Genomic DNA, 21637 nt, shown 5'->3' with positions numbered 1-21637 from the left:
ATCTTATTCCCCTGATTATTGGGTGCCTTCTCTGCATTATATGTCCTCTGGTGGGAATTCACATAAGACAAAAACATTTTCACTCTGGGCCCTTTCCTAGATGTTCAGTGTATACTTCTACCCATAACTCTGTCATCAATCTTTCAATCTTTTTTTCAGTCCTGGACCTACAGGCCAATCTGTAAGGCAAAATCAGGTGGTGCATATACATCATATATATCAATTCATCTTTGGTTTCAAGCAAAATGGACAAGTTCTTGCTTCAAGTTCTGTACACTGGGAAGAGTTTCCATCACCATTGTCTTTCAGGGTGATGTGTATTGGATACTAATCTTGTGTACCATCTCAGATTCTCATGAACCCCTCTTATTCTCTTAGTCAGCACCCTAGCAGTGCTGGTTACTGTTCTGTACACACACTTTTGGATTTGATGAGACATCACATACAGGGCATGGGACCCAGATTTCTGAGCAGTTGTTATAAGCAAATGGCACAAGTACAAAAATTGCAGGGAGTTAGTTCCTCATGAGGTGAGCATTGATGGGAGAAAGTGGGAAAGGTAAATTCCCTTCATTTTCCTCCCATGGACTATTTCAAGGTGAGGTTCCCTTTTGTAGTTCTGATGAGCAAACCCACTGACTGAGGGGCCTGTCATATGTTTTTGAAACTTGTTATGAATGTCATCCACTGTGATAATGTATTGCATTGTTTTGTGTTTTTCCTTGCCTCACTTCCCTTTTCTCCAAGGCTGCTTGTCTTCCTTTTTTTTTTTTTTTCTTACTCTCATTGCTTGCTGAATAAAGATCACTAATTTAACCATACCTCAGCTCATCTAGAGGATCTGGTCAATCTTCCTTCAATATTTGCAATGCCTAAACCCAGTTAGTAACCAGGTTACAAGGGAGCCTTGGAAACCCAGCATTTAGGAATTAACCTCTTGCAATGAAGAGGGAGAAGGGATATATTTGAGAGCAAGTGATTGGCTCAGTGTTTTATACATGTCATCTCATTTATACCTCTCTAGATAGTCTTGTCATTTCAATTTTATAGAGTGGATGCTGATGCATTTAGAGTCCAGGTACCTGGCACAAGGTACCTAGTTTAACTAAAAGTAAGGAGTTTAACGAAGTTCTGCTTGATTCCATATACGGTAATCTTAACTATAATCTAGGCAGGCTTTTAAAAATATATATATATTTAAGGCCAACTTATCCTTAAAGTCTCAACTCAAACACCATCCTCTTTTGTATAAAACATTTCCTCTTTCTCTTTGTCTGCTAGAGTAGAGAATAATATACCACTTTAGTTTTTAGGCACTTTTACTAAAGAATACACTTGCCAATGGAAGAGCCTCAGGAAATACAGTTTCAATCCCTGGGCCAGTAAGATCCCCCGGAGGAGGAAATGGCAACCCACTCCAGTATTCTTGCCAGGATAATCCCATAGACAGAGGAGTCTGATGGGCTACAGTCCATGGAATGGCAAAGAGCAGGCATGACTGAGCGTGTACTCTTGTTTAGAGGCATAAACTACTAGAGGGTAGGATTGGTGCCTAATTAATCCCTGGGTAAAACACAGTGAGTAAATGAACCCCAATTTTGTGAGCTGATATGATTTTGGGTAGCCTTGGCCTGCAAAGTTTTGGAGCGGGGCTTGGGTTCCCAATCAGAGATTGGGGCCCGGTTGAGGCAGTGAAAGCACCAGATCCTAGCCACTCGACCAGTGGTCAGTGACAAGGGCCCTGGCCCTTTGGCTTTGTAGGAAAGAATTTCCACAAAGATGGAAAGTAGTGAAGCAAGTAAAGTATTTATTAAGAGGAAAAAGAGTATAGTACGTGTGGATAGACACACGGGGGCAGACTCAGAGGGAGAGTCCCTGAGTTGCACCCTCGTGGCAGTTTGAATTACTTTTATGGGTTATTTCTTTTGGTTTTCCTTTGGCAAATCATTATAATTTGCCTGGTTCACAGTCTATATTTGGTATATCTCAGGATCTTTCCACGTATGCACATGGATCTCTTAGCCAAGATGGATCCTTCCAAAGAGGCGTCTTTTTAGAGCATCCCTTGACATTGCTACCCCGTTGGCCTGCAAGGAACCTTTTCTGTGCATGTGTCACTGGGGAAGTCTCTTGACTTTGGATTGAGAAATATGTGGTCTGAGCAGGGCCCAGCCTCCTCCCGTAACTTTCCTGCTATTCTTGTCTTGGAGTTTTGGTCAATAGAGAATGAATCTCCAATTGCCTTACTATGGGGGTGGTTTGGGGGCCATCTGCCTCCTGCCTCAAAGACTGTTGGATAATTTAGATTTTAGAATGAGTTGAATGGGGAGCAATCTCTCCTAAGCATATAGAATGAAGTTTCACCTGCTTACTTCCATTTATCATTTTCTATCCCATCCCTGATTTGAGAGATGATCTGGCATTAGCCATATTTATTACTTTTTTTTTTTTAAATTTTTTTAAATTTTTTAATTTTTTTATTATTATTATTTTTTCCAGTGGGTTTTGTCATACATTGATATGAATCAGCCATAGATTTACATGTATTCCCAATCCCGATCCCCCCTCCCACCTCCCTCTCCACCCGATTCCTCTGGGTCTTCCCAGTGCACCAGGCCGGAGCACTTGTCTCATGCATCCCACCTGGGCTGGTGATCTGTTTCACCATAGATAGTATACATGCTGTTCTTTTGAAATATCCCACCCTCACATTCTCCCACAAAGTTCAAAAGTCTGTTCTGTATTTCTGTGTCTCTTTTTCTGTTTTGCATATAGGGTTATCGTTATCACCTTTCTAAATTCCATATATATGTGTTAGTATGCTGTAATGTTCTTTATCTTTCTGGCTTACTTCACTCTGTATAATGGGCTCCAGCTTCATCCATCTCATTAGGACTGGTTCAAATGAATTCTTTTTAATGGCTGAGTAATATTCCATGGTGTATATGTACCACAGCTTCCTTATCCATTCATCTGCTGATGGGCATCTAGGTTGCTCATATTTATTACTTTTAAGGAAAGGAAATCATTTTAGAATTAGGTGCTAGAAAAGCTAAAGAAAGCATTTCATCAGAGAAATGTCAATATTTCAACAAACAGTTAAAAATCCATTAAAAAGTGATCTCTTTACCCCTAGAAACTGAAATATGACAAGAACCTCCCAAAATGTTAAAATCTCAATGAATGAGAAAAGGGTTATTGGAAAGTTTATATTAGGCTGCAACCCATTGAGGACAGAAACTGGTGTCCTGGTTGAAAGAACCACCCGGAAAACCCCAGGAACTGCTAACAGCCTCAAGCAGGCAGAATTTGAAAATATCCTATTCTCTGATCTGCAGGAAACACTGGAACCTGGAGTGGAATAAAGAGGAGTCAGGACTCACAGATGTAGAGAAATAGTGATTGTGGGGGGCAGTATAGGGGTGGGGGAATTATTACAGGGAAGAATTGATCCCATGTTGAATCTGCTGTTTCTTTAACCTTTGCTTCTCATTATTATTTTTCACAAAAGGATACTGTTTATACATAATGGCCTGCCTTGGGGAAACCTGACCCTCTGTCTAAATATTAACCCAAAGTGCCTTTGTTCAGGATCCAGTTCACCTGGGTGGCAGGAAGGAAGAAATGAACACATCGTCTCCCCAAGGCTTGCCATTCTAGGGAAACTTTGCAAGATAAATAGCCTTTAAAAAAAAATTTCCTCACCTTCCCCCATCTCTGTTCTACTAAAGAAGCTGGCATCCAGAACCAGATAAGATGATTGTTTTGAGACATTAGTCTGCCATCTTCTGGGTCAGTCATATTCCTTGCCTCAACACTTCATCTCTCGGATTTACTGGCCTGTTGTGTGGTGAGCAGAGCAAGCTTGGACTCAGTAAGAGAATGGGGCAGTACAAACTATTGGGTAAAGATAGCCTCAAGAGTGTATTGTACAACATGGGGAATAGAGATAATATTTTGTAGTAACTGTAAATGGAAACTAAGCTTTAAAAATTGTATAAAAAATAAAAAATATTTAAATAAAAAAGGAGTCAGCGCATCCTGCAGTGTGGTCTGTCACCTCTACATTGTCTTCTCTCTACGCTGGAGAGAAAGGAAGAGGGAATGGATGAAGTTAGTTCTACAAAATAACTATCCAACATTCTCAAGACTCATGGTCATGAAAACCAAGGAAAAATTGAGAAACCATCATGGACCAGAAGAGACTAAGGAGATATGATGACTAATTGCAATATGGTACCTACATTGAGTCCTGAAACAGAATACAGACACTAGTGAGAAAACTAGTGAAATCCAAATAAAATCTGTGAGCTTTCATTAATAGTAATGTACCAATATTGGTCCTTTAGCTTTGACAAATATACTGTGTTTATGTATTATGTTAACATTAAGGAAACTGGGTGAAGGGTATATGGAAATTCTCTACACTATCTTTGTAACTTTTCTGTAAATCTAAAGATGTATGTATCCTAAGATGATAAAATTTATTTTAAAAGATGCCAAACTCTGACTCTGAGTGGTGGAGGAAGTGTGGCATGTGGAAGGACAATGCAGAGAAGTCCAGGCAGATGACTGAAGCCTGTTCTCAATATCCTATTGGAAAGGAAGGGGAGTATGTACAAAGTTTATATGATGTTCCTTTCTGAGTGCCCTCCCATTCTAATATAATTCTAACAACCATCCCATGAAATAACAATTGTTCCCAGTTTACAAGTGAAGCATGAAAGGTTCAAGGAGTTAAAGTCATTTGCTCATTATCACAGCTGATGAGTGACAGATTCAGAAATAAATCACCACTTTTCTGCCACATCATGCTTGATCCTTGAGTGTATTAACAGGTAAGAGCTGTTGCTTCATCATTACGACTTTATTTTCAACCACCTTCATTCCCTAGGTACAGGTGTAAATTTAGATAGAAAACTTTTCTCCTCTCCAACAGACTCTCCGTGTTTAAAGCACTCACACACGTGTCTTTGGTTACATGCCTGATTTCTCATTCTCTCTAGAAATGGAAATTCCTGGGAGCCTCTGTTGCCCCAGAGGAACAGACTACAGCTCGAACTCTATTACCAACCAGGGTTCTTGGCCTTCCCCAATCAATAGAAATGGACTAATTGACTAGAGGGCAGACAAGAACTTCAGGCAAGGCTTACTGCGGCCCTGCTGCAGAAGGGGTTAAGTGACAACCAGCAACATCTTCCCTTCCTTGCTTGCTCCCTGAGGGGCACAAGCTTGAGGGTAGAGGTGTGTCTATTGGTGGGGCCAGAGGGGTGGCTTAGGTGCTTTGCCCATCTCTGAGGTGATGTCTGCAAGGGGGGTTTGTGCAATACCCTGCTTTTGTTCCCAACACCATGTTTTGCCTCCAGGCTCTTCCAAGGTAGCAGTTTTTTTTTTTTTTTGTCTCTTTTGTATCTTTTGGGGCCAGAATTTGCCCCCACTGTGCATGCATGCAGTTATTTGTAGTCCCATACAGTTTCTTTGTATTTTGTTGCTCCAAGAGAGGTGTGTCCAAATGCAAGCTTTGCAACATTGCAGCAAAGGGTCCCAGGCCCCAGCCTTCTCATAACCATCCTCTTAGTCCCTACCTACCTCCATTTATAGCCAGGCTGTTTGAGGGGTTGGCTCTTTGGGAAGGAGCAGGCACACTTTAACCTCCTTCTGGCGCCTCCTATTGAAAGTCATCAGGATGGACTGTTTTTTTTTTTTTCCTGAAATGTTTATTTGGCTGCACCCTGTCTTAGTTGTGGCACATGTTATCCTTGTTGCTTCATGCAGGATCTTCTCTGTGGCACCCGGGCTCCCTAGTTGTGGCATGTGGAATCTAGTTTCCTGACCAGGCCCCCTGCACTGGGGACCGTGAAGTCTTAGCCACTGGACTACCAGGGAAGTCCCAGCATGTACTGCTTGATACTTTCTTCCAAGTCCCCCAGCTGCCTGGCCCAGCACTCAAGGGGTTCAGAAAGTTCAACTTCAAAAATCTCTTGGATTTGCACGCAGATCCCAGCAGACCTGTTATTTCCCTAACTTCATCAGGAGAATTATAAAGTACTGGTCTTCATTGACAGCAGAAAATGCATTTCACAAACACTGGTTCAGATGAGAGGAGACGCAAGCTCTGGAGCCATGGTGAGTTCTGGGACTGGGGGGTCGGAGCCGCGGCCTGGGGCCAGGAGACTGGGCCTGAAGGTCTTGCACCACTGCCCTACACCAGCAGCATTTCAGCCCTACACATGCTGCCTCAGGGCAGCACTGAATGATCTCTGCTTAGGGCAGGCAACTATCCTTCGGGTCTTTCCATAAACTGAGAGGTGCGAGTTACCTCAAGGCCTTTGCTGATCCTCCTTATTATAACACACTGGGCTTGGTGGGCATCAGGAATGATTTCTTACCACATTAGTGTCCTTTCTGAGACTGATGGTTCCTTGTTGAGAAACATGGTGACCTCATGATAAAAGGAAACACTGCTCCTCCTCAGTCCGCAGCCAACTAGCCAAGCCAACAGAACAAGCCCCAGATACCCCCCACAGGGCCTGCTCTTTGCCCAGGCTGAAACTGACAGCTTTCCTGCATCCTACTGTGGGGCTTCTGATTATGGGACAAAGATAGTCATAGAAGATGGATTCTGCCTTAATCTGGGGTAAAGTGAATGAGCAAACCTCCCCTTAGACTGTATGTTCTGACTAGTTTGAGCAGGCATAGAGGGGTTACTAATCCTTAGCTAACCCAAGTCACGAAGGCTAACAGCTATGTAACAGCTGATCAGAGTTAACATTTGTTCACTAAGGGATTATGATTTCTTGATAACCTCACCATAACTCAAGAGAGAAATTTCCCTTTTACAGGTTAAAGCATTAGGAGATAATGTTAAGAAATCTGCCCATGATGATGTAGTTAATCAGTAGTGGAGCCAGGATTTAAACTTAGGCAATCTGGGTCTGGAACACATTCTTCTACTCTGTGCTGCCTAGCCTGGATAATATATGTGTAAGTAAGATGCCGACTCTGAACATTCCAACCTCTGAAATGCTAATGTGAGGAGACTCATGATTTTAATAGAACAACCATTATTCATGGTATTTAAGGCCTTCAAGGAAATTAAAGAGATATCACATTTGCAGACATATGAGACCTGCTAAAACCATTTGAGACCAATAGAAGGCTGGGTTATAGTATATTCACAGGTACCAGTGATTTACACAAACAAGCCTCTAAACCAGATTGATTCTACCTATCTACCTGTCATTTTAACTTAAATATTCAACACTTAGAGACATTCTGGATTCATTCCAGACCATAGGGATCTCTTCCTAAATAACCAGGCTTCACCAGTTAAATCTAATCAAGAGTTTTGGTTGCCAGCTTTTGAAATGAGACAATACATATACAGTAGTCAGATTTGAAGGGGATCTACTGTTTAAAAATAAAGAGATAAAAAATGTTTAGATGACTGATAGGATCAGATTTATTTAATAATGATTTTTTTCTATATGAATTGCATATCTATAAACAAACTAAAACCTTTAGAGGAATTACTATTTTCTTCCTATACTCAGATTTCACTGCAGTTTTATTGGTGTGTGTGCCTAGTTGCTCAGTTATGTCCAGCTCTTTGCAACCCCATGGACTGTAGCCTGTCAGGCTCCTCTGTCAATGGGATTCTTCAGGCAAGAATACTGGTGTGGGTAGCCATTCCCTTCTCTAGGGGATCTTCCTAGGATCGAACTTGCATCTCCTGCAGTGCAGGCAGATTCTTTACCATTGGAACCACCAGGGAAGCCCCATTTCACTGATAGCTTTCAGGATTTAAGTCTTGTATGAAAGCAGTGGCCATTCAGTTTATATGCAGTGTGGGCTGAACATCTCTTATTCATTCCTAGAACATAAGAAGGCTTCAAGCTGCTGGAAAGCAGCAGAAGGTAAAGGGGTCTGAGTTATTTTTGGGGAGCTGGAGCCCTGCAGATAGCGAGTGGCTGCCCAGTTACAGGTGTCCAGCCTAGATAGGTTTATGCTAAGCTTATTTCTGAGCAGAGCAGTATTAGAGCTATTCTTGGCTAAAGCACAACAGCTTCATGGTCTTGGGGAAAACTTGGCTCCCCAGCTCCCCATAGTCCTTGCTAAGCCAGAGCTGCAGTGCCAGGGCCTGTTTATCTGTAACCTTCCTTTTAGCCCCATGCCTGGGGCTTCTTCGGTCCCAGGACTCAGCTGGAAAATCCAGAGGCTTAAAGCTTTGTATCCTCTTGGGCATTGGTTGCCGTGAGATCACCTTATGGAAAGAAGGTCTCTAATCTTCTCCAAGCTGGGTCATTTCTTTTTGGTGGCTCACAATTTGGTCTCAAACCAAACTGGGGGCAGACTTCTCTGGATAGAGAAATATAGTTTTTGTACTGTTCATGGCCTTCTGGAACCTGGATGAATAAGATGGTAGAGGGGCAGAGAGCGTAATTCAGTTTTGGTTTTTTTTAACTCATCCTTGAAAGGGTGTGCTATGCATTGATTCTCTGTCACTTTCACCATCCCTTTCTCATTGTTTTTCTTTCCACATATAGTTTTACCATGTTTTTCTTTTACTCTCTCAGGAGAGTTCTTATTTGAGGAGAAAGTTCTTCTTCCGAAGCCATGAGCCTATAACTAAACTCATGTAGTGTGCAATACAAAAATTGTCAGTTCAGGGACTGGTGCATATAAGCAGTCAGGGAGGAGGCAGGGATGGTAAATGAGATCTCATAAATTTGAAATCCTATTTCATCTTCTTTGGGGATGAGAATTTGCAGCTTTCATAATATTAATAACCATCATAGCTAGCAGGCAGAGGCAGCATAACACAGTGCTTAAGAGTGTGGACTCTGGAGTATAGCACAGGGAGCTCGACTCAGTATTCTATAATAACCTAAATGGGAAAAGAATTTGAAAGAGAATAGATGTATGTATATGTATAACTGAATCACCCTGCTGTACACCTAAACTAATACAGCCATACTCCAACGTAAAGTAAAAATTAAAATAAAATTAGAGGAAAAAAAGAATGTGGGCTCTGGAGTCCGACTGCTTACTTTTAAACCTTTGCTCATCCACTTTCTTAATTTATGAGCTTAGGCAAGTTATTTGACCACTTAGTGCCCAGTTTTCCTATATGCAAAATGGGAATGAAAATTATTCCTATCATAAGGCATAAGTACTTGCTTTATACAGATCAAGCATTACTATTTTTAAGTGCTTAGTATGTGCAAGACACTATCAGAAGTCCTCTGCATATATTTCAGTCTCTATATTGATCTCGAGAGACACATTATTTTCAAACATTTTAAAGTTGATAGCACTGAGAAATGGATAGATGCATGAGGCTTGGAGTCGGATGGACTGTGCTTGAAGCCAGTCTCTTCTCCTTCCTCTTAATAGGGTCACTGACAGGTTTCCTCACTTCTCAGGCTCTAGTTCCTCATTGACAGAAGGGGAATGGCACCACTTACAGGTTTGGGAAGGAAGGAGACTTGCTGAAATAATGGGTGTGGAAATAGTAGGTGTCTCTGCTTATTGTTACATTTTTAATAAATGCCTGCTCTGTGCTCAACAGGGCTTCCCTGGTGGCTCAGTGGTAAAGAATCTGCCTGCCAATGCAGGAGACGTGGCTTTGACCCCTTGGGTTGGAAAGATCCCTTAGAGAAGGGGATGGCTACCCACTCCACTATTCTTGCCTGAGAAATCCCATGGACAGAGGAGCCTGGTGGGCTTCAGTCCATGGGGTTGAAAAAGAGTCCGATATGACTTAGTGACTAAACAACAATGGTGTGCTCAAGAAGTTTATAGACTTTTCCATGTTCACAACGACTCTATGAAGTCAGAGTTATTGTTCTTTTTTTTTTTTTTTAAAGCATGATAAGGGTACAGCCTTTTGATGAGCTTCTTGTAACGCCTGCAGCATTAGAATGGAGGGAAGAGGAGGCAGCCTCCCTGGTATCACACACTGCTGAATTCTTGGGTCTTGGGTGCAGGCAGGCTGTGCATGGTAATTTGGCCATTGCATCCGGATGATGAGCGACAACGTGTGGAAAGGCTGGGAAAATCTGGGAGCGATGGAAGCAGAGAGGCTTGGCTGGACTAGTTTGAAGACTACTCCTCTTAGGTGATTTTACTCTGGTCTCAGATGTCCTCATCTGCTTTAAAGGGAGATGAGGGTGGAGGCGGGGTGGGGACAGAAAAACTGATCTTTAAATTATCCTGAGGACAAAAAATCTAATAATCACAAAGTATCAGAATTGCCTTTTCTTATATGAAGCACTTACGTGAATAGCCTTTCTCTTTAGGCCAGCTGGGATTTAAATCCTGGATCTATCACCCAACATCATGAACTTGGGAAAGTTACTTAGCCTCCCCGAGCCCCAATTTCTTCATCAGAAAATCAAAAAATGTCTCACAGGGTCAGAGGATTAAGTAAGCATGTGTGTAGTGAAAGTGAAAATGTTAGTTGCTCAGTAGTGTCTCTTTGCAATCTCATGGACTGTAGCCCTCCAGGCTCCTCTGTGCTTGGGATTCTCCAGGCAAGAACACTAGAATGGGTTGCCATGCCCTCCTCCAGGGAAATCTTCCTGACCTAAGGATAGAACATGAGTCTCTTGCACTGTAGGCAGATTCTTTACCATCTGAATCGCAAGTGAAGCCCAAGTATATGTGTAGAGAGCATTTATAAAGGACAAATAATGTAATTTTCTGACCCTTACTATTATTTAGTGAAAAAAATAAATAAATAAACTTAGGACTCTGAAGAAGTGTCAGAAAGCGAGGGACCTGGCAAAAAGGGGAAAAATTAGGATAAGGCAAGGTGGATGTAACTCCAGCACAGTGATACAGGGATCTCTAGGGACCAAAGAGAAGGGGGATGTCCAAGTTGCTTGAGAAGGTGCAAATATTTGAGAAGGCTGTTCTCTTTTTCAAATTGGATTGTGGACACGTGGTTGTCATTTGACTATGCTGTGGACAGAAGCTTTATGCAAAACTATATGATGCCATATGGAATGATAGTCCACGAAAACGTTGCACACAGGTGGGCCTCAAGCTGCTATTTTGTGTATAGGCTAGGTTGTATATGGAGAAGAGTCTTTCTACTTGGGCTCTGTCCTATCAGATAATGCATGTCATGCCTGACAGATTGGGAAATATTTCATAAGCTTTCTGCTTGAGTATCAGGGCTGAGCTGAGATCAGGATCACTCACTTTGGCTTACAGCAAGTTATTCAACCTGAGAAGATGGTAGGAACATGCTCACTCAGTGTCTGACACATAGTCAATAAATTATAGCAATCCCTCTTACTGTTGTAATCACCATCAGAAACTGATGGGTGGAAGGAAGCTCACAGGCCCATATTGGAACAAATAAGCACATTCTTTTAGGGCAGGGGCCCAGCCTACAGGATCTATTGCCTGATGATCTGAGGTGGAACTGATGTAATAAGAGAAACAAAGTGCACAATACATGTAATGTGCTTGAATCATGCCTTCCTCACTGGTCCATAGAAAAATGGTCTCCCGTGAAACTGGTCCCTGTTGCCGCAAAGGTTGGGGACCACTGCTTTAGGGGACTCCTGTCTTACGTGAGCTTTCATTGCTATATGCTGTTTCTTAGTGCAGCACTTGACACATAATGGAAAGTCAGTTTAGTAACACAGTGAGTAAAACAAATCAAACCATCTGTTCACTCCTTGAATGAAGAGAGGCAGATAGAAAAGAGTATATGCTGCATGATTCTTACAGGTTAAATTAATCCGTGGTATTAGAAGCTGGGATAGTGGTTATCACTGAGAGGATGGAGTGACTGGAAGGAGTCACAAGGGGTTCCTGGGTGGCTGACAAAATTCTGTTTCTTGATCTGGGTGCTTGTTACGTGACTGTGTTCACTTGGAGGAAGTTCATCAAGTTTTACATTTAGGAGATATTGACTTTTCTATGTGTATTTTATATTTCAATTAAAATGAGATTTTTTAAAATTAATTTTTGTTGGAATATAGTTGCTTTACAATTTTGTATTAGCTTCTACTGTGCAGCAAAATGAATCAGTTATATGTATATATATAAAGACATTTTAAGTATTATCAAATATGGTCAATTTGCTGAGTAGAAAGATACCTTATGAATAGTGTTTATGCTTAGGGGAGAGGTGACTGAGTAGGCTAAAGATGTCAGAAGAACAGCATCCTTCCTCTTCCTCTTCTGGACCCAGTATAAGGATCTTGCTTAGACCTGATCTTGCAGTATCAGGGACCAGTGAGGATCATTAAATAAGGTGATGATAGGAGATCTCTTCCTGAAACAGATCTGATCACTGTGTTTCCTCCCCAAGCATATGCTCATTTAAATGTCCATGCTTTCCTTTCGTTTTCTTCAGTATTCTGATCATGATTTGAATGAAAATTTGGAAGGTGGATCAGAATACAGAAATACTGAAGAAAGTGGAATAGTTAGGAGGCTATAATAATATCTGGGGAAATGATGATGATTTTGGCTAGATTATTTTTTTTGGGATCTGAAAGGGGGAGATAGTTCAAAGATAATTGGTTTGGGGAGTGTATTATAAAGTAAAAAGAGATACTGAGGTTTTTTTTTTTTTTTCTCCCTGGAGATTTCTAGGATAACAGGAGAGGGAGGAAGGCCCAATAGGTTTTGGAAGGTGAGTTCTGGGTGGAAAGAGGAATTATAGTTTCTGGTTCTGCAGGACATTCGATTCATAGGCATACCAATGCAAAAATCTTACTAGATAAATGGAGATACAGTCTTATTGCAAAGGAAAGAAATGGGAAGCTTTGTAGCCCAAAAGTGTTACGTGAAGTAATGGGAAAAGATGTGCTTACACACCACACTCCGGGCTCCTTGCTTAATGTCATCAACTTTCTCTGCCTGGCTCTGTAGATGGTGCCCCTCAAGACCTGTCAGGTTCACCCTTCAGCCTCCAGCTCTGGAGAACAAAGCACTTGGTCCTGTCATAACAGCTTTTATGGTAAGAGGGGATTAAAAAAAAGATAGTTAAGGGAAGATTCCTTCTAATTAAGCCCATGGCCACGGGACTGTCTCCAAGGGTCGGAATAAAATGTGCAAGTTTAAGTAGCCCATGAGGTGGAAGTGGGATTGGGGAAGGAGTTTAACAAAGGTGAATCCATCTCATTTGCCATCTTGTTTACCAGATTTAGCCTTAAAGAACACTTGAATACTCCTTTCTAGGTTAACCCATCTTCATGGAGGAGACATTTGTCACCACTGAGCACACTGGAAAGAACCTTTGGACCTCAAAGTCTTTTCCAGAAGAGAAACACAGAAAATGTTGGTTCTAGAACAAGAATTAGAGGAAAAAACAAATAGCTTTCTCAGAGGATGGTTTTGAAAATATTTCATGGGTTTGAATATGTCCCTTTTGGTGTATTTGTATCTGTTAAGATAGGTCACACTATGGAAGACCTGCCTGTAAGAAATAGAAATGGAATCTAAACTGCTTGTTTCTAACAGCATACTAAATTCAAATACAAAATTATTCTCCTTTCTATATTATTTAGTCTGAGAATACACTTCAGATAGCTTTTGAGTATAGCTTAAGTGAAAAAGGAGGATGTTTAGGCCAAAAATATGGTAGATATCCATGGCTAAAGCAATATGCAGAGATTAGCTCACAAAATTTATTCAGTATGACTTTATTCAGGGAGAAGATTAAATGATCCAGGAAACAGAGGGGAATGGAGCTCCTCAGAAGAATGAGGTTTCTCTCGTGGCCTGAGAAACAGTGATGGGGCAACTCTTCTTTTCTAGCCCTTAGTTCTTGGTAGGGACTTTATAAGTGATAATCACAGGAATGAGTGCTTCTTCCTTGTAGGGTGGACCACTGCCTCGTGGAATCACTATGTTCTCCTGCAACACCAGCACTTCTGGTCATTCTACCTTCCTCCTCACTGGCTTCCCAGGTCTGGAAGCTTCTCACCATTGGGTTTCCATTCCCATCAATCTCATCTGTGTGGTTTCCATCCTGGGGAACAGTATCATCCTCTTCCTGATCAACACAGATCCAGCCTTACACGAACCCATGTACAGCTTCCTGTCCATGCTGGCAGCCTCTGATCTGGGCCTCTGTGCCTCCACCTTCCCCACCATGGTGCGGCTCTTCTGGCTGGGTGTTCGTGAGCTGCCCTTTGATCTCTGTGCGGCGCAGATGTTCTTCATCCACGCCTTCACCTATGTGGAATCTGGGGTGCTGCTGGCCATGGCCTTTGATCGCTTTGTTGCCATCCGGGACCCTCTGCACTATGCCTCCATTCTTACCCACTCAGCCATGGCCAGAGTGGGGGCTGCCATCCTGGTGAGGGCCGTCCTGCTCAATCTCCCAGGACCCATCCTCCTGCGGCGTCTGCTCTTTCCCCAGGTCAGCGTACTCTCTCACTGCTACTGCCTGCACTGTGACCTTGTGGGGCTGGCCTGCTCAGACACTCAGGTCAACAGCCTGGTCGGCCTGGTCTCCATCCTCCTCTCTTTGGGCTTTGACTCCTCCCTCATCATGCTCTCCTACGCCCTGATCCTACAGACCGTGCTGAGCATCGCCTCCCCTGGGGAACGATTAAAGGCACTCAACACCTGTGTCTCACACCTCTGCATTGTTCTCATCTTTTACTTGCCCAAACTGGGGCTGTCAGTTTTGCACCGAGTAGAGAAGCACAGCTACCCTGCTCTGGCAGTGCTCATGGCCAACCTGCACTTCTTGGTGCCACCCTTCATGAACCCCATTGTCTACTGCGTCAAGTCTAAGCAGATCCGTCAGGGCCTCTTAAAGCGCTTCCAGCAGAAAAACGTTAATGTCTCTTAGAGCAGCAGAAGGATCTCGTGGTATGCAACCCCTGTGGGTCAACCTGGATCTTGGGGGAGGATTAGTGCTGTAGTTAATTTTTGAAGTTTCTGGATGGTTCAGATCTTACCACTGAGCCTTTTTGGGGGCACCATCAGCTTCTATAATTATAGTTTTGGGAGACTGAGATCATTGGAAAGCATATAGAAGTATCATCTTGATAATCCTCTTGTTGCTCTGATCAGAGTTGGAAGTATTTCAGACTCATGTATAACGTAACATCTCCTGGCCTGGGGGACTTAACCCCACCCACTGAGAGGATGTGTATGCATATCTGTTTGTATAGACACTTCTATTCATTTCCCCACCAGATTCCACCCTCCCCCCCAATTCATTTCAAACCTTTGGAAAAGCTATATTCCTATTGTATTGTTTATAATAAGGATATTATGTATAAGTATATTCTTTACCATCTGAGCCACCAGGGAAGCCTAAACTATATTCATCTGAATACTGATCTCCCACATTTAATATTAACCAACTCATATACCAAGAAACAGAGAAGGGGAGTGGTTGGTAGGAAATGCATAGGATAAACTGTACATGCTAAGTCCATCTATACCTATTTACACCTTAGGGAGTAGTAGGTTTCTCTTGGTTCTCTTCATGTATGTCTCTGCTTTGAGCTAGAGAGAAAGTTTGGCACTGTTAAGCCCTAGAAGGCTGCTCACTGTCTGTTTAGATTTTATGATTAATTATTTGAAATAATGGTTAGATCCACTTTCTGAGCTTGCGTTAGAGCCCACATGAGAGAAGAGTCCAGATTTGGTGCTAGATTCCATGGTTTTAATTTTTAAGAAAACATTTCATCCAGGATTTGCAAAATCTCTATATTGCTAAAACTGCTAGCCCTATTGGATATGATTTGTAGGGATGTAAGTATTAATTTCCACATTTATTCTGTTGTCACTCTTGGTAACTGCATGATAGGTGAGCCATTTCCAGACATGAGACAATGAAAGGAATTCCTGTAGCATTAACAGTGCCTATCTTTCAAGTCTTAATTATTTTTTTCCTTCCTTCCTGAGGGTATTTTCTTCCTTCCTTCCTTTCTTTTATTGATTTATTTTTAAAAAACCCACTTAATTATTGAGGTATGATTGACATATAAAAAGTTGTGCATATTTAGTGTATACAACTTGAGTTTGGAGATAAGAGATCTGATCTGTACAGTATGGTGCCTATAGTTAACAATATTGTATTTTAAAAATTTTCTAAGAAGGTAGATCTTGTGTTCTTGGCAAATAAAAATGATAATAAAAAAGGCAAGAGGAAAGTTTTGGAGGTGATGGATATGCATATTCTTAGATTGTGGTGATAGTTTCACAGAGCCCTTAATTTTATTGGTGTCTTCACTTGATATTTTTATATGTGAACCCTATCAGTCTGATTGAACACTTGTATCATAAGAGGCTGGGTAGGTTTGTGGCAACGACCACTTTAGCCATTTGCCTTTATTTTTTTATTAAATTGAGGTATAGTTGATTTACAATGTTATGTTAATTTCTGATGTACAGCAGAGTGATTCAGTTATTTGCTGTTCAATCACTCAGTCATGTTTGACTCTTTGCGACTCCATGGACTGCAGCATGCCAGGCTTCCCTGTCTATCACCGACTCCCGGAGCTTGCTCAAACTCATGTTCATCGAGTTGGTGATGCCATCCAACCATCTCATCCTCTGTCATCCCCTTCTCCTCCTGTCTTCAATCTTTCCCAGCATCAGGGTCTTTTCTAATGAGTCAGCTCTTCTCATTAGGTGGCCAAAGTCCAATACAGTATACTAACGCATATATATGGAATGTAGAAAGATGGTAACGATAACCCTATATGCAAGACAGAAAAAGAGTCACAGAAGTATAGAACAGACTTTTGGACTCTGTGGGAGAAGGCGAGGGTGGGGCGATCTGAGAGAATAACATTGAAACATAATTGTGAAACAGATTGCCAGTCCAGGTTCGATGCATGAGACAAGTGCTCAGGGCTGGGGCACTAGGATGACCCAGAGGGATGGGATGGGGAGGGAGGTAGGAGGGGGGTTCAGGATGGGGAACACATGTAAATCCATGGCTGATTCATATCAATGTATGGCAAAAACCACTATAATATTGTAAAGTAATTAGCCTCCAGCTAATATAAATAAATGAAAAAAAAATGTAAAAAAAAAATAAAGGAAATTACTTGAGTGGAAAAAAACAAAAAAAAGTATTGGAGCTTTAGCATCAGTCCTTCTAATGACTATTCAGGGTTGATTTCCTTTAGGATTGACTGATTTGATCTCCTTGCTGTCCAAGGGACTCTCAAGAGTCTTCTCCAGCACCGAAGTTTGAAGGCATCAATTCTTTGACACAGTCTTTTTTATTGTCCAGCTCTCACATCTGTACATGATTACTGGAAAAAAACCACAGTTTGACTATATGGACCTTTGTTGGCAAAGTAATGTCTCTGCTCTTTCACATGCTGTCTAGGTTTGTCATAACTTTTCTCCAAGGAGCAAGTGTCTTTTAATTTCATGGCTGCAAGTCACTACCTGCGGTGATTTTGGAGCCCAAGAAAATTGTCTGTCACTGTTTCCTATGTTTCCCCATCTATTTGCCGTGAAGTGATGGGATCAGATGCCATGATCTTCATTTTTTGTATGTTGAGTTTTTCTTATTTTTTTGTATGTTGAGTTTTAAGTCAGCTTTTTCACTATCCTCTTTCATTTTCATGAAAATGAAAGTTGCTCAGTGGTGTCTGACTCTTTGCAACCTCATGGATTATACAGTCCATGGAATTCTCCTGGCCAGAATACTGGAGTGGGTAGCCCTTTCTTTCTCCAGGGGATCTTCCCAACCCAGGGATTGAGCCCAGGTGTCCTGCATTGCAGGTGGATTCTTTACCAGCTGAGCCACCTGTGGGTGGTCACTTTCATCAAGAGGCTCTTTAATTCTTCTTTGCTTTTTGCCATTATGATGGTGTCATCTGCATATCTGAGATTATTGATATTTCTTCTGGCAATCTTGATTCCCAGCTTGTGCTTCATCCAGTTGGGCATTTTGCATGATTACTCTGCATATAAGTTAAATAAACAGGGTGACAATATACAGACTTGACGTACTTCTTTCCCAATTTTGAGCCAGTCTGTTGTTGTTCCATGTCCTGTTCTAACTGTTGCTTCTTGAGCTGCATACAGGTTTCTCAAAAGGCAGGTAAGGTGGTCTGGCATTTCCATCTCTTGAAGAATTTTCCACAGTTTGTTGTGATTCATTTAGTTTAGTCACTCAGTCGTGTCCGACTCTGCGACCCCATGGACTGCAGCACGTCAGGCCTCCCTAACTGTCACCAACTCCTGGAGTTTACTCAGACTCATGTCCATTGAGTTGGTGATGCCATCCAACCATCTCATCCTCTGTTGTCCCCTTCTCCTCCTGCCTCCAATCTTTCCCAGCATTGGGGTCTTTTCAAATGAATCAGTTCTTTGCATCAGGTGGTGAAAGTATTGGCATTTCAGCTTCAGCATCAGTCCTTCCAATGAATATTCAAGGTTGATTTCCTTTAGGATGGACTGATTGGATCTCCTTGCAGTCCAAGGGACTCTCAAGAGTCTTCTCCAACACCACAGTTCAAAAGCATCAATTCTTTGGTGCTCAGCTTTCTTTATAATCCAACTCTCACATCCATACGTGGCTACTGGAAAAACCATAGCTTTGACTAGATGGACCTTTGTTAGCAAAGTAATGTCTCTGCTTTTTAATATGCTGTCTAGGTTGGTCATAGCTTTTCTTCCAAGGAGCAAGTGTCTTTTAATTTCATGGCTGCAGTTACCATCTGCAGTGACTTTGGAGTCCCCCAAAATAAAGTCTCTCACTGTTTCCATTGTTTCCCCATCTATACGCCATGAAGTGATGGGACTAGATGACATGATCTTAGTTTTCTGAATGTTGAGTTTTAAGCCAACTTTTTCAGTCTCCTCTTTTACTTTCACCAAGAAGCTCTTTAGATCTTCTTGATTTCTGCCATAAAGGGTGGTGTGAGCCATTAGTCAAAGGCTTTAGCATAGTCAATGAAGCAGATGTTTTTTTCTGGAATTCTCTTGCTTTATCTATGATCCAACTGATGTTGACAATTTGATTTCTGGTTCTTCTGCCTATTCTAAATCCAGCTTGTATATCTGAAGTTCTCAGTTCACATACTGTTGAAGCCTAGCTTGAAGGATGTTGAGCATTACTTTGCTAGTATGTGAAATGAGTGCAATTGTGCAGTAGTTTGAACATTATTTGGCATTGCCCTGCTTTGGGATTGGTTGTACATACATACCTTTTATTTCATATTCTTTTCCAGTGGAATTTATTACAAGATATTGAATATAGTATGCTGTATAGTAGGACCTTGTTGTTTATCTAGTTTGAAAATCATTCTTCATCCTCCAAATTTATCCCTCCACCCCATCTCCCTTTGGTAACCATATTTGTTTACTATGTCTTTGAGTCTCTTTCTATTTTATGAATAAATTCATTTGTATTGCATTTTTACATTCAACATATAAGTTATATCATATGTTATTTTTCTTCATCTGAATTACTTCATTAGTATGATAATCTCTAGGTCCATTCATGTTGCTGTAAATGGCATTATTTTATTACTTTTAATAGCTAAAAAGTATTCCTCTGTGTGTGTGTGTGTATACCACATCTTTATCCATTCATATGTTGATGGACATTTAGGTTGCTTTCATATCTTGGCTATTTTAAATAGTGCTGCAATAATCATTATGGTGCATGTATCTTTTTGAATTAGACTTCTTTCTGGGTATATGCCCATGGATGGAATTGTTGGATCATATGGCAACTGCATCTGTAGTTTTTTAAGAAACACTCATAACATTCTCTATTGTCGCTGCATCAATTTACATGCCACCAGCAGTGCAGGAGGGTTCCCTTTTCTCCATACCTTCTCCAGCATTTATTGTTTATAGATGTTTTGATGGTAGCCACTCTGACCCATATGAGGTGACACTTAATTGCATGATCTTGTTGGTGGGAGTACCCTAGACTGCAGGTTATTTCCTTTCAGGACTTGAATATATTTTGTCACTCACTGTCGCCTGCAGTATTTCTGTAGAGAAATTAGTTGAACTAAGTCTTTTTCTCTTGCTGCCTTTAGAATCTTCTCTTTATCTTTCACTTTTGCCACTTTAATTATAATATATCTTGGTGTAGGTTTGTTTGAGTTCATTTTATTTGGGACCCTCTGTCCTTCCTGTACTTAAATATCTGTTTCATTCCTTAGTTTGGGGAATTTTTCAGCTATAATTTTTTCAGATACATTTTCAACCCTCCTTTTCTCTTTCTTCTCTTGGGATTCGTATTATGAGTATATTGTCTAAGTTTATATTGTGCCATAGAGCTCATATATTGCTTTCATTTGCTTTTCTGTCTGCTCTTCTTATTGGATGTTTCCATATTCTGTCTTTTGGATCCCTTACTCATTCTTCTGCATTATTTAGTTTGTTATTTATTGCTTTTAACTTGACTTTTTTCTTGGAAAATGAACCTTCTAATTGGCTCCTCTTTATAATTTCTAGTTCCTTGTTACAGTGATCCACATTTCTATCAAAAGTCTTTCTTAATTCCTTCAGTATTTTAATTATCTCCTTTTTGAACTCAGAATCTGGTAGCTTGGAGATATCTGTTTCATTGTTCTTTCAGGAAATGTCACTTATTTTTTTTAGTTGGGAGTGGTTCCTTTTCTTCATTTTAGTTTTATTTCTCTGACTATGAATTTGGGAGAAACAATGATCTACTGTGGTCTTGAAGGGCTGTTTTTATATAAGAGTGTCCCTGTGTAGCCTGTTAGAGCCTGATACTTTTGTTACGAGGGCTGTTTTTAGTATGGTGGTCTGCCATATCTTTCCTCAGTGTGTGCTGGTCATTATCCTTTTGATAGGAATTCCAATTGGTGTGGTGACAAGAGACTGCTCTGGAGGTTGGGTGGGGCCTCCTCTTTGCTCTGTGGTTGTAACAGCCCTATGGGGGGCAGAGTTTGCTCCCGTTGTTGGAGGAGAAGCCCCCAGACCCATTTCTGAGCTGCAGTGTAATGCTGGCTGGACTGTAATACTTTTGCTGGGAGAGGAGCACCTAAGCACCCCTTCACAGGAGTTGTCCATCTGGAGGTGCTCTCTTTGGCGTCACCTGTTACCTGTTTTGTGGGCTCACAAGTACACTGTTGTTGGCATTACTCTCATACCTGCCTCAACCTGGTAGCACAATCAATTACCCTGGATATCCCTCAGGAGCTGTGCTCACAATGCCACTGGTGCATATCCGCCAGTGCACATCTGCTGAAGTCAGGCATTGGGACCTGACAGATTCATGCACTGGAGCTACAGAATCAGCCCAGACCCAGCCCTGTCTCTGCATGTGCGTGCCTGTAAAGCCTGCAGCTGCTCACGCCAGACCCACCCCAGTCTCAGGAGCCTCAGTGGTCTGCTTGGATGTCCTCTAGGCACTGAGCTCATAGAGACCCCTGTGGAATAAACCCGCCAAGCAACACAGCTGTGCAGACACACACAACTTCAGGAGCGGACATCCCTGGGTCTCTGCACTGAAGTCCCAGTTTCAGCACCCGGCCGCTTTGTGCATCAGCAGATCTATGTCTCAGCCTGGGGAGTGCAGTGAGGTGCCTACGACCATCTATGCTGGTCTCTCTCTGTTCTGCCTGCCTCAAGCCAGTTGCCACACTCTCCTCTGAATCTCTAACGCACTCTCTTTATCCCAGCTGATCTAGCC

The 21637-nt window shown here is 41.7% G+C and overlaps 1 protein-coding gene across 1 annotated transcript; it reads left to right on the top strand.

Moving 5' to 3' along the window:
- Positions 1–13876: 13876 nt before the first annotated feature.
- Positions 13877–14830, top strand: LOC122449567 (olfactory receptor 51G2-like). The gene has a single exon (XM_043481283.1). It carries the CDS (start codon positions 13877–13879, stop codon positions 14828–14830), a length of 954 nt encoding a protein of 317 aa, XP_043337218.1.
- Positions 14831–21637: the final 6807 nt, after the last annotated feature.

Source organism: Cervus canadensis, chromosome 11 (genome assembly GCF_019320065.1).
Source record: "Cervus canadensis isolate Bull #8, Minnesota chromosome 11, ASM1932006v1, whole genome shotgun sequence".
Taxonomy (NCBI): domain Eukaryota; kingdom Metazoa; phylum Chordata; class Mammalia; order Artiodactyla; family Cervidae; genus Cervus; species Cervus canadensis.
The sequence above is the reverse complement of the archived record's forward strand: the minus strand, read 5'-3'. Positions and strand labels throughout refer to the sequence as shown.

Coding starts and splice junctions, on each gene's coding strand:
- LOC122449567 (XM_043481283.1), top strand. CDS start 13,877: ATGTTCTCCTGCAACACCAGCACTTCTGGTCATTCTACCTTCCTCCTC.